This window comes from Zalophus californianus, chromosome 4, assembly GCF_009762305.2.
Source record: "Zalophus californianus isolate mZalCal1 chromosome 4, mZalCal1.pri.v2, whole genome shotgun sequence".
Classification (NCBI taxonomy): domain Eukaryota; kingdom Metazoa; phylum Chordata; class Mammalia; order Carnivora; family Otariidae; genus Zalophus; species Zalophus californianus.
The window spans coordinates 137,552,086-137,564,329 of NC_045598.1; the positions used below are offsets into that span (position 1 = coordinate 137,552,086).

At 49.1% G+C, this 12,244-nt stretch overlaps 1 protein-coding gene across 1 annotated transcript; it reads right to left on the minus strand.

The window, feature by feature from the left end:
* Nucleotides 1–5,949: 5,949 nt before the first annotated feature.
* HEY1 (hes related family bHLH transcription factor with YRPW motif 1) lies at nt 5,950–10,284 on the minus strand. Its single transcript, XM_027612596.2, has 5 exons — nt 9,726–10,284; nt 9,395–9,470; nt 9,185–9,268; nt 8,806–8,887; nt 5,950–7,899 (listed from the first exon to the last, which is right to left on the minus strand). The coding sequence occupies exons 1-5, from the start codon at nt 9,812–9,814 to the stop codon at nt 7,316–7,318; spliced, it is 915 nt and encodes a 304-aa protein (XP_027468397.2). The 5' UTR covers nt 9,815–10,284; the 3' UTR covers nt 5,950–7,315.
* Between the last annotated feature and the right edge of the window lie 1,960 nt (nt 10,285–12,244).

Here is a 12,244-nt window from a genome sequence, read left to right on the forward strand (position 1 = left end):
GCTTCGGCCTAATGCCCTTCATTTCTAAGAACCACTCCCCTTAGAGGAGGTAGCTCTCCCTTGCCTTCAGCCCTGACAGTGGTCCAAGCCTCAAACCCGCTTTCTGTGACGCCCATACCTTCATTTAGCCACTACCATTCCTCATGAAACCTTCCAACTCACTTACTCTGCACAGGGAGGGGAGAGAAACCGCCCCCACCAAGCCAGGTCCACACCCCTGCAATCATTTCCTTTCTCATCTCCTCCCCCAGTCCTTTTATGAAGCTGGTATGGGGGATCAGTTGTAGGGCTATTGTGGAACATGGCAGGGATAGTGTGGCTTCCGATTAAAAATTATGAAGGGTATTGGGCCCCAAGTGGGCTTTGGTTCTTCAGAATGTGAGGTCCCTACTGCTCTGTGCCCTCAGCAGAAAAAGCTGCCCTCAGAATCCTGCTACAAACCCATTACTGCTTGATGGTCAGAACCAAGGTCAAGAATGAAGTCCCCTTCCCCATCACAACCCTACACTGTCCTGTTCTCCATGAGAATGTGGGTCTCCACCTGACAACCACGGGGCCTCTACTTCTATAAGGCTCTCTCTTTGCATACTTAAAGCAATAATTACATATCGGTTCTTCAGCCTCCAACTTATTCCAGACTGTACTTCCTTTAAACTTGTCACATTATGCGTAAATATTTCTTCTGGGTTGCTCTCCTCTGAACCCTGGATGGCTGTAGTCTGTCTACATAGTAGAATTTTATTTATTTATTATTTGTTTATTTGAGAGAGAGAGAATGAGCATGAGCAGGAGGGTCAGAGGGAGAGTCAAGCAGACTCCTCCCTGAGAGCAGAGCCCCATGCCAGGCTAGATCCCACAACTCTGAGATCAATGACCTGAGCTGAAACCAAGAGTCAGACGTTCAACCGACTGTGCCACCCAGGCACCTCCATAGTAGAACTTCTATTCTCTCCATTTCTATAAATGCAGATGCTGTGCTCCACCATCCCCACCCCAACCAGTTAGACTAAAATGTGACAAGATCAAAAATGTTGAAACCCCCTAACTGGCGAGAAGGTGGAGGTGATGATGAGTTAAGAACTGAAGGTCTTCGGTGGAGAGTAGGATCTTTTGTGGGGAATATAAAAAAGGGACCATGAGACACATGCGTGACTCAGTTGATTAAGCAACCCACTCTTGGTTTCAGTTCAGGTGATGATCTTAGGGTCCTGGGATGGAGACCTGCATCGTGGGGAGCCAGCTGGTCTCCCTCTCTCTGTCCCTCCCTCTGCCCCTTAGCGCTCTCTCTCTAAAATAAATAAATCTTATTTATTTATTTTTTTAAAGATTTTATTTATGTATTTGGCAGAGAGAGACACAGCGAGAGAGGGAACACAAGCAGGGGGAGTGGGAGAGAGAGAAGCAGGCTTCCCGCCGAGCAGGGAGCCGGATGTGGGGCTCGATCCTAGGACCCTGGGACCATGACCCCAGCCGAAGGCAGACACTCAACGACTGAGCCACCCAGGCGCTCCTAAAATAAATAAATCTTCTTTAAAAAGTGACCAATGTCCCTCAATCCCCACTAAGCATACACAAAAAAGGAAATAGACTTGAAGTATGGTAATCAAGTTGAATTTCTTCTAAAGCAGAATTTCATAGTGGTGAGGCGAAAATACTGAAGCGAAACATGAAATTACCTTCCCTGGTGGTTTTTAAAATAAAGGATTGGGGGAGGGGTGGATAGAGACCTATCTGGGGGAGGGGTGGATAGAGACCTATCTGTTTGGGGGAGGGGTGGATAGAGACCTGTCTGTTTGGGGGAGGGGTGGATAGAGACCTGTCTGTTTGAATCTGCCCTGCGCTGCTGCTTAGCGGTAACAAAGGAGCGGATTGGATTCACGAATTCATCCAATAATACGTATTGGGTGCTGTTGAAGTGTTAGGCGCTGTTGAAGTGACGGGACTCTAGAGGTGAGCAGACCAGGCAAAACAAGAGAGTAAACAAGTAATTGATGAATATTCTGTCGGATAATGCTAACTAAGCACTCCGGAAGAAAACAAAAGAGGGAAAGGGGGTGGGGCGTGGTGGGAGGGGGCAGAGGGCTCAGAGGGGGGTGACTGCTTTAAGTAGACCGCGAGGGAGACTGCAGGGGAAGGCGGCTGTGCGAAGAGCTCCGAGTGGCTTCCAGATGACAGCTAGCTTAGGCTACAGCGGGGGAGGGACGGTGCAGGCGGAGGGGAAGCCAGTGCGCAGGTCTGGAGGTGAGCGCCTACTCGGCAAGTTCCCGCACTTGCGAACCGCGAGCCTGTCTTGAGCAGAGGCGTAGAACGGCGAGTGGTAGGAAACCGAGTTGAGGCAGATGATTAAAGGCTCAGATATGTCATTCTTTAATTTTATGATTCAGTTCCGCATTCATGAACATTTCAACGCACCAGAAACAAAACCATGCCCCAAGGGAGATAGTAAAAAAAACAAAAACAAAAACAAAAAAAACACTAAAAGTAACTACAGAGAATTTTCAGTAATTAACTCTTTCAGGGGTAACCTTCGTCTCTCTTTCGGCCTAATCCGATGTTTTTAAGTTTCTTCTGCTAAATCAAGCCATAGGCCACCCTAACAACTGCCTAGGAATCATTACGTTTTAAATTTAGGCACAGTCTTTTAACTTGAGTATATGTCAAAACCCAAAGCACAACGAAAAATGCTAATGTAAGAGTAAATATCATGGGAAATTTTACAACATGACCCTGAAGGAGCGTGATAGTACAGCCTATTCACACAAAATCCAGAAACCTGACCAGATTCCGCAGACCCATCTCAGGACCACTGTGAACCCCGGATTTCCCTGGCACTCGTGGGCCTGGCCAACAATTCTGCTACAAATGCATGTCAATACCTACAGAAAGCTCAAAAAGAGAGGCCTACGTTTCTTTTTCGTTTGCTTCCTTCTCCCCTCTCCCCGCCCCCGCCGGCCCCACTGCAGAACACTAAAGCATCTGAGTGAAAAGCCCTGCAGTTCATCAAGATGAAGGAAGGCATCATGTTTCAAGTTGAGGTTCAAAACGGCTTGCTGAGACTTTGCTGAGACTTCTCACTTCCTGAAATCAGATGGCGCCCTTTAGGACTTCGGTGTGCTGAGTCATGGCAAGCCACACACTCACTCTTTCATTTAAGGCCACCAGACTGAGAACCCATCTTCCTCCTTGGTAGAAAGGGAACACAAGGACCTGCCATGTGCCCCTTCAGAAGTGGTTCCTGTGAAGTGACCAGAGTTAGAACAAGAAGCATGATTTTACCTTCTCTCTCCTTGAGGAAATTTGACAACTCAGAAGTAAAGAAGAAAAACTCTGCCTCTTATCTCTGCATGATACCCTTTAGAGGAAACCACCTTCAGCTGCCTAAGTACTGCAATGTTTATGTTAGGTGGGTGTTTATCCATTAAGCATATTCATAGGCCAGGCATGACAAAGATACTAGAAAATTCTAGCCCTCAGAGAGCCATTCTGATTAGAGCCCTAGAAGGTGAGGCCCAGTCTAACCTGCCCAGTCTTGCAGACAGGCTTTGGTGAGTTAGTTTACCAACCCATATAAATTGGCCTGTTTCACAAAAAAATCGAAAATTGGACATGTTCTCAAAAACTTGAAAGATCTGGCAACACTGGACCAAAATTCCAGTGTAGAAACCACTGGTGTGGCCCTTCAGACAGACTTTCAGATAGAAGATGCCGGAAACACATGTTCCCTGGGTTGGCACGCACCAGCCTGCTGCCCTTGCATCCTTCCCCACTAGTGCTTGTCCCTGTGTGTATGTGCCCAGGACCCCCATCTAGTCCAACCACTTTATCTGACAGATGAGGAAAGCGGGGTCCAGAGAATTTTACCTTTTAAATGTAAAGGTCGCTCAATTAGGTAAAAGCAGAGCAAGAAGCAGAATTTAAGTCCTCTTTCCAAGACGTCCGCATCCCCCAGAGCTCTGGTTGTAAAAGAAATTGGGCCACATTTGAAGCAGTGTCTCAGATGATACTAGCTCTGAAGTTATTTTAATTATAAATCATCACTGGAAACTAATGAAGGCATCAAAGCTGCAATACTGGTATAGACCAGAAGGGCTGGGGCAAAGTATAACTAGGAGATAGAACATTTCCTGGGGGATTTTAAATACAAGTAATCTATATTTAAAATATCATGATTTTAGTAACAGAACAGGGGGGAAAAACTGAATAAAAATCACATCCTAATTTAACTATACTGAATAAATTAGAAATGACACTTCTAGGTTTTTCTTTAAAAGAGTTTTTAATGCAAGAATTCTGCCCATCTCTCGTTTGATGTTATTAATCCATGGTAATACATATAATGAAAATAAGTAATTATTGAGACCTTTAAAGATTCTTTGTGATGAACGATATTATTTTCTTCATAAGGGAATTTTATGAGCCATATAAAAAGTTTTTGTTTACAGGGGTAGAAATATTATGAATGTATGTACTAATGACCCTGATTTTCATTCTTTCTCTTACTGCATCAATTCAGAATCAAAATGAGCTTTCCTACATTCATTTTTCTGCATACCACTGGCTTATCATTGTAATTCCATCCTGTTTCCCAGGAAGATCCCATTCCACCTGCACCATCCCCAGAAACCTGTCACCTTGAAAGGGTTTAAAAAGAAAACCAAAACATTTCTTTGGAAGACTATGTAATCTTGAAAATGACCCCCCCAGGCCTCCTCCAAACAAAAAGAAAAAATTACTAGCCAGATGAGGATACAGGGATCACTGATGTGACGAGTGGATCCTGCCACACATCTCACCCATCCCCAGCACTCTCAGTAGAGCCAGCAACAGTACGGGCTTTACTTCTGACCATATTAGCAACCCTCTAGGTTCCTAGGTACGAGGAAGAGAATCTAAGGCAGTCTGAGCACAATGCTGTTCAATAATGCTTTGATGCCATTTGAAATCACGGTCGCTAAAATTAAACTGACACTTGGCAGAAATTACCATGACACTTTCCATCACAGCATTATGACAGGCAGGAAGTGTCTGCATGGAACAGGCGGTGCTCAGAACGGAGCCGTGCATCCCGGGAGGGACCAACATGGGAGGCTGCATAGAGAAAGTCTTGAGTGGGAGCTAAAGTTTGAGACCCACAATCCCAAAAATGCTGCAGCTTCCATTCCCTTCGGAGAGACCCAGAAGTTGCTGCTCAAGTTCAAAGTCCGAACTTCTCTCTGCCTTCCTGTCGGTTTTTAATCAGAGCAGTGAGGAGGAGCTCAGTGGTCGGGCAACGAAAAGGCAGGCTCTATTTTGTCATCTGCCAGAGCGGGTTTTCTCCCTCTCCTCCCCACCAACCTCAGGATCAAGGCAAACTTTGTCCAAGCCAGAAGACAGCACTCCTTAACTGGCAGGACTGCTTTCCAGGCAATGGGAAGGCACCGCTCTCCCCCCTGGGGCCCACATTACTGCCTCTGTTCTGGCAGCGTTTTGTTCTAACCTAAAGCATATGTCAGCTTCCTCACTGCACAGCTCAGGAGTCAACTGCAACTAAAGGGTTAAGCAAATTCCTTGAAACAAGACAAGGAAAGCCTCCTGGAGCTGTGCAGGTGCAGAATTACAGCCTGCCACTGCTCATCATGCCCAATTCCCAAGCCCCTGCACGGGGTTTCAGAGATAGCAATGCTTGGCTTTTCTTGTTTTGCAGTTAAAAAAAGAAAGAGAGAAAATGAAATAAATTTTCTGTTCTCTCAGCACAAGAACTATGCACATAGTAGATGCTCTCAGAAAAAAAAATTTTTTGTTGTTGAGTGGTCAACATGGTTTTAAAAGATTTCATCAGAGTTTTTTCCCACCCTGTATGTCCCAGTGTGACTTGAGGCTTCCTAGCCCCCACATGACTGGCTCAGGGCAGATGGCCTAACGGAACAGTCAAAGGGCTGTGTCTCCTGGTGGGAGTCAGGCCAAAACCCTGCTCCGTAATGCAGTCACCTTCTTCAACAGCAAAGTCACACCGTTTAGAATTCCAAAAATAATGAAGTCATTCAACATAAGAAAACTGGTGGCCAGGCAAAATGAAAATGAGAGAAAATTTCTCTCTTCTGAGCCAATAAAGGGAAAGGCCAAGGCTTGTAAGACATATACAGCAGAACAGTTTGTTCTTCCTTTTTTATTTAGTCACAACACATCAATACAACAGAGGCCAAACCCAGTTCAGTGGAGGTTGTTTACATTACACCTGCTAAAAGAATAAACCTGTAAAATGATGCTTTTCTAGCCTGAACCAAATTAAACCAAAAGAAGGCCGCAAAGCCCTTTTGAATATCTCAATAACCACATTTCCATGCACCGAAAAGGAAAACACAACATAAAAATATCCAGTTAAAAGAAAACCTAGCAGTTCCGGGGAAGAAGTAGGCTATGCATTTAACAGGTTCCACTGGACTGTTCCATTGACTGCTTGCACCCCGAGATCACTTATCCATGTCAACACTTGTGAATTTGAGATCTGAGATTGCAACTTCACTGCATTGCTTGGGGCCAGTAAATGCAGGCATATTCTATGCAATTACCTTCTGTCTCCTCCCCACCAACTCCAAATGGGGATCTGGCCTACAAGTGGCTCTCTCCTACCTAAGCCAGAACTGACAAATCCTGGCAGATGACAGCAGTTGGTCATATGGACTCAGAGCTCCTGATGGTTTATACACTCACCTGACTGCTGCAGGAGGAAGAGAATTAACTCATTTTCTTTCTTGGATAAAGCTGATCATCTGATTTGTCAACGCTTTGTTCAGAAATATAAAATTCAACATAGATCCTCCCCCACCCCCCGCAAAAGAATATTATTTATACAACACCTTACTTGTCAAAATATTAACAAATAGCATCATGTTAACATTGAACTTAGTGGTTTGGAAAATTAATTCTAAAAACAGACTTCAACTATACAAAAAGAAAAACAGACCAAAATACTAAATGTTAAAATTCCCCAAACTTTGAGGCAAAAATGGAATCATTCTTAAGAGAGGTTTACAAAGTAATGAGGCATAAACAAACCTATTACCAAGTGTTGGTTTATACTCACTATTTCAGTTTAATGTTTGGAACAAAATTTAACAACTAGTTTTTTAAAACTGCTAATACATGACATGATAAAAAAATATTAAAAAAAAGAAAAAGTAAACCAACAAACCTTTAGTCTTTCAACAAAATTTATCTGAAAGTGTACCTTTTTCCTTTTTACTTTTACTGACGACTTTATGGTGATGTTGGCAACAGCCCAGCTCAGCTGGGATTGTTAAGTGTTCCCTTCCCTCAATTCTACAGCATCAGTTCTTTAAAAAGCTCCAATCTCCGTCCCCCAAGGTCTATAGGGCTTGCCAAGGTTTGCTGCCTGCGTGGGTGCCGAAGGGCTCAGTGCATTGGGAGAGAGTAAGTGAAAGGAGCCAAAGGAGAAGGGGAAGGCCGACAGGGAAGCCACTGAGGAGAGCAGCGGCGGCGAGAGTTTGGAGGCGGAGGTGACCACAGGGAGCACCGGTCCGAGGCCGCCGCTAGGGGGCGCCCGCAAAGCGGGCGCCTCCGGGTGTGCCGAAGCCAACCTGCCCTGGTGGTGTGGTTCCGTGGGCGAGGCCGTGGTGCCAGTGTTCCCGTGGCCGTTCTGGGGCAGCAGCAGGGAGTGCGCGACGTGCGGGTGATGTCCGAAGGGGCTCCCCCAGGGAATGTGTCCAAGGCCTGCATGGGCGCCACTGGCCGCTTCCCGCTGGGAGGCGTAGTTGTTAAGATGTGAGACCAGTCGAACTCGAAGGGGGTCAGAGGCATCTAGTCCTTCAATGATGCTCAGATAACGGGCAACTTCTGCCAGGCACTCCCGAAACCCCAAACTCCGATAGTCCATAGCAAGGGCGTGTGCGTCAAAATAGCCTGAGGGAAAGAACAAAAGAAAAACCTCAAGGCTTTGCTCATTTCCCCGCATGTCTTCAATACCAAAGGCAGCCCTTCCTAGCAGAGAAATACCTACAACCTTAAAAACGGCACACACGGGTTCTTATGAAGGTCCAAATACTCTGGAGTCGACCAAAGTCTTTGCGTTAATCAACAGGAGAACTATGTCTTTGCTAATGCAAGTTCAAAGCCCAATTAGAAGCTGCTGAGCAGAAAGTGGAATTATACCCTACCAGCAGATGAAACTATGTTCATTCCTTTAATGTTTTCCCCCAACAACAACAAAAAATACATCAAGGACAGAGAAACCACAGAGCAGTGAAATTCATTAGACACACAGATGTAAGTTATCATCATGGAGTTCTTCGGCACTTGGTCCTGAGTAAAGTATTTTCCGGCTGGAGACAGACACACAGACCTGGTCTCCTATCTTCTGTTAGGGTTTCTCTAATTAACCACAACAGGTTTCTTTCCTCAAGAGTCATGGAGGAGCTTATTTTTTTTTAAGGCTGTCAATAAAATTATGACCATATACTTCAAAAAAAATGAGTCTTTTTCTCAAGATGTCAATAAACAAATGTGGTGAGAGCTACCTGATTTTAATCAGGACTGTCACAACTTTAGGGCACCTCACACATAAAAGGTATCCTCCAAGAGAAGGTGCATTAGCTTGCTCTGAAGAGGACTGGGGTGATGAATTCACTGGAGAAAATCCTCTGTGCATTTGAAAGTGCCCTGACAGGCAACTGTACATGCCACACCATTCTCTCCCCACCCCCAAAGCACACAGCAAAAAATAGGCAGCAACTGCACCAAAGCTGGCCTGCTGCAACTGCTCATTCTACCCAGAACACACAGGGCTGCCAGGAGACTAGTGAGATGTACCTTTCCCTCCTGCAGTGTGCAGCATTTTCAGGTGATCCACGGTCATCTGCAAGATTTCGGCTTTTTCTAGCTTAGCAGATCCCTAGAGAAGAACATGGCAAAAAAAAATAACTAAAAATAAAAAAATGATTTGGCACCAAGTGCCTTTGGGGAACAACTTAAAATAGCTATGCATGTATATGCTCTGCAAATCATAAACGTACAAACTAAAGCAAAATGGACTGTTTTCGCAAAATATGTTGGAATCTGTTTATGATTCATCTCTGGCGCAAGCAATATGGTTATTTTTCGAGACACAGATGAAGTTCAGATTAATAAGGGGAAGGATTCCGAAGGTGTGGACAGCTACGCTGAGAGCTCTACCCACTTTCTCCATTACCTGTTTCTCAAAAGCACTGGGTACCAGCCGCCTCAGCTCAGACAAACTGTTATTAATCCGGTCCCGTCGGCGCTTCTCAATGATCTGTAGAAAGCCGACAAAACAAAGGAGGATATTTCCATCAAGACTGTAAATTTCTAAATGAAGCAAGGTAGTTCTTTCCATTAATTAATAACAAAACAAAACAAGAAGCACTGGAAAGAGACTCACGCCTCTTCGTCGTTTCCTGGCCAAAATCTGTGAAGATGTAGTTGGGGACATGGAACCTAGAGCCGAACTCAAGTTTCTGAATGAGGGGGGAAAAACAAGAATCGCTGTTAAGCGAGGGGATGTGATACGAGGGATCTCCCCCACGTCCTCCCCGCACTCAGACTGTTTTGGCAACTTGGGTTTGGAAGCGCTGGGGGGTCCCTCACGCCGGACGGTGGCCGGACCAAGATGCGCAGAGGTCAGTAGAGGGCATCGACGTGCCCCGGGCCCTCGCCCGCTGTCACCGCGGCCAGCCTCCTGCCCGGGTTCCGCGCTGCCGCGGCCAACTCACCCATTCTCATCCGCACTCTCCTTTTCCACTTCGATGGTCTCGTCCAGCTCGCTATCCGAGGAGCTGTACTCGGGGTGGGCTCGCTTCATGCTGGCGGCGCGGGGGCTCCGGGGGAGGGTCGGCGCGGCGGGCAGGGAGGAGTTAACAGCAGCGGCGCCTCTCCGCGCTCGGGGGCTCGCGTTCCGCACACACACTGATCCGGCTCACGCTCTGCCTCCGGTTAAAATTCAACCATCCCTTTCCCACGCTGCGCCCCTACTCAGGTCCCGGGGGAGGGCAGGAGGGGTGGAGGAGGAGGGTGAGGGGGCGGAGAGGCGGGGCGGTGGCTCCTGGGCAACAGCCTCCCCTCCGCCAACCCGGCTTCTCGCTCCGTTGATTGGCAGCCGCTCCAGGGAGGGACCAGAGCGAGGCTCTGGGCGAGGGCGAACCCCGCCCCCGCCCTCCACGCCGGCCCCTGCCCGGCGGCGGTGCGTCGGCTCCGCGGGGGCTCCGCTGGGTCTCCGCTGGTGGGGGGGATGGAGGGGGAAGAGGAGGCGCGGGCGGCTGTGGCCCGGCGGCGGGCAGGCGGGGGAGGCCGGGCCGGGACACAAGCCCGCCGCCGGCCGCGGCCCCGCCCCGCCCCGCGCGCCCCGATTGGCCTGGCCGCACGCCAGGGCCGCGCCTGCAGCGCCGCCGGTGAGCCGCACGCGCCGCGGGCCGTGGGAAAGTGCCGGCGCCACGGCCGCCAGCCAATCCGGGCGGCCGGCGGCGGCGACGGCGGCCGCGCTGGCGGCGGCGGCGGCGGCGGCGCTGGGCGTCCGCATGAATGGAGAAGAATGGGCAGACGGGGGAGCGGGGCCGCACGAGGGCGCGCCGGCGGGGGCTGGGCGGCTGCGGGCCGGGCCCCCCGTGTGAACCTGTAATCGGAGCCCGGGCGCCGGGCGGCCCCGGAAACCGCCGCCCTGAGCTGCGGTAAATCTCGGCTGCGGGGCCACCCGTACCCGGCGGCGGGAGGCGCGCGCCGCTGGCGGAGCCGGCCCCGGTGCACCTGGCCGGGTGGCGCGCCTGCCGTCCCGCGGGGGCCGCAGAAGGCCGGGAGAGCAGAGCCCGTGCGCCGCCACAGTGGCCACGAGCAAGACGTGGTTTCTGGGGATGTCCTTTTTCGTTTTGGGGGGACCGTGTCCCCACATGCAGCCAGTCTCACTTCTGCAGCGCTTCCCAGCCTCCAGAGTGGAATGAGTACCCTGTGCATCTAATTTCCGGGCAAGTGGAACGCTTGTTTTCTCGGCTGACTAGGTGGAAAAAAAAAAAAAAGACCCCTGGGGATATCCATTATGGGTTTTTTTGTTTTGTTTTGTTTTGTTTTTTGTTTCCAGGCTTTGGCGGCCAGATCTTCTCAGCGGGCGACAGGGTGGCGGGGCTGGGCATTTGCGTCTGAGGCCGCCCTCACTGCGGGAATGCACGTCTCTGACCCTTGCACGCGCGCATACACACACACACACACACACACACACACACAGCACATCTCCGGCTTGGGTTCTTGGCGTGTACTGAGAGCTCTATGAAGTTACCAAAGTCCTCCAGAAGATACTGGGGGGAAAATTGTGTATCTCTGGCCTGATGCCCTATTGGAGGATTTGTAGAAGCAGCCGGATGGGTGTTTTGAATTTGGAAATCCAGGGTTCTCTAACCCTTACAAAGGAGCAGAGCGATTGGTATTCCTCTCAGGTCCATTCTTTGGCTGCTGACCTTGCAGTCCTGTCAGTGAGGGAGCACTTGATAGATACTGAGGGTAAGAAATATTTTCTCACTTTTACAAATAGCCTCTCCGTTTCTGTCCCTCCTTAATTCGTGATCCCAATGCCATCTTAACACATTTTAGGCGCCACACCCTCTTAATGGCCTGAGCCTAATATGTGTGTTCGATTTTAACCCCTCACCTCCACATACATATTATTCCACCTCCTGACTCCCACTGAACTCTTACTTCACCTTCACCTCCAGCCCCTCAGCCCTTCCTTCTGGCCTCTTCTGCTTCCCTTTCTAGGCTGGGTCCCTCCATCATGCCCTGTTGGATTTTTTTCTTGCTGGCACACCAAACGCCCTTGCTGCCTTATATCCCCCTGCATGCCACTTGCCAGTTGTCCACCCAAGACCAATCCCATTATCTGCTTACTCTGCCCCTATACTCACAGGTAACAGCTCTTTGGGGGTTGCCAGAGGTGCAGCCTCCCAAGCTCCTTTCCAACCTCCACAGTCTTCAGTCAGTCATATCGCTCACTGCCACCTGCCTCTTCCCCCACCCCCGGAATGGTCCCCAGGCATAGGAAACCCTCCACCACTCCCCTCTGCCTTCCAGAAGTCCCTCTGACATTCAGTTTCTTTCCCCAACGTGACAGGCCACCTACCCCAGAAATTAGTGTGTCCACTACCCCTCTGTGATTCCGTGGTCCCCAGACTCTGGAATCTACAGTGAGTGAGCCTTTCCTGCTTTGGCCCATTCTTGCTGCCTTGCAGGGGCATGGGCAGGCTGCCGATAA

What these genes read in the sequence shown, in the direction of transcription:
- HEY1 (XM_027612596.2), bottom strand. Translation starts at nt 9,814, where the DNA reads ATGAAGCGAGCCCACCCCGAGTACAGCTCCTCGGATAGCGAGCTGGAC. An exon ending in GAGAGTGCGGATGAGAATGG is followed by an intron (nt 9,471 to 9,725) that starts GTGAGTTGGCCG and finishes CCCCTCATTCAG; the next exon opens with AAACTTGAGTTCGGCTCTAG. An exon ending in CCAGGAAACGACGAAGAGGC is followed by an intron (nt 9,269 to 9,394) that starts GTGAGTCTCTTT and finishes GGCTTTCTACAG; the next exon opens with ATCATTGAGAAGCGCCGACG.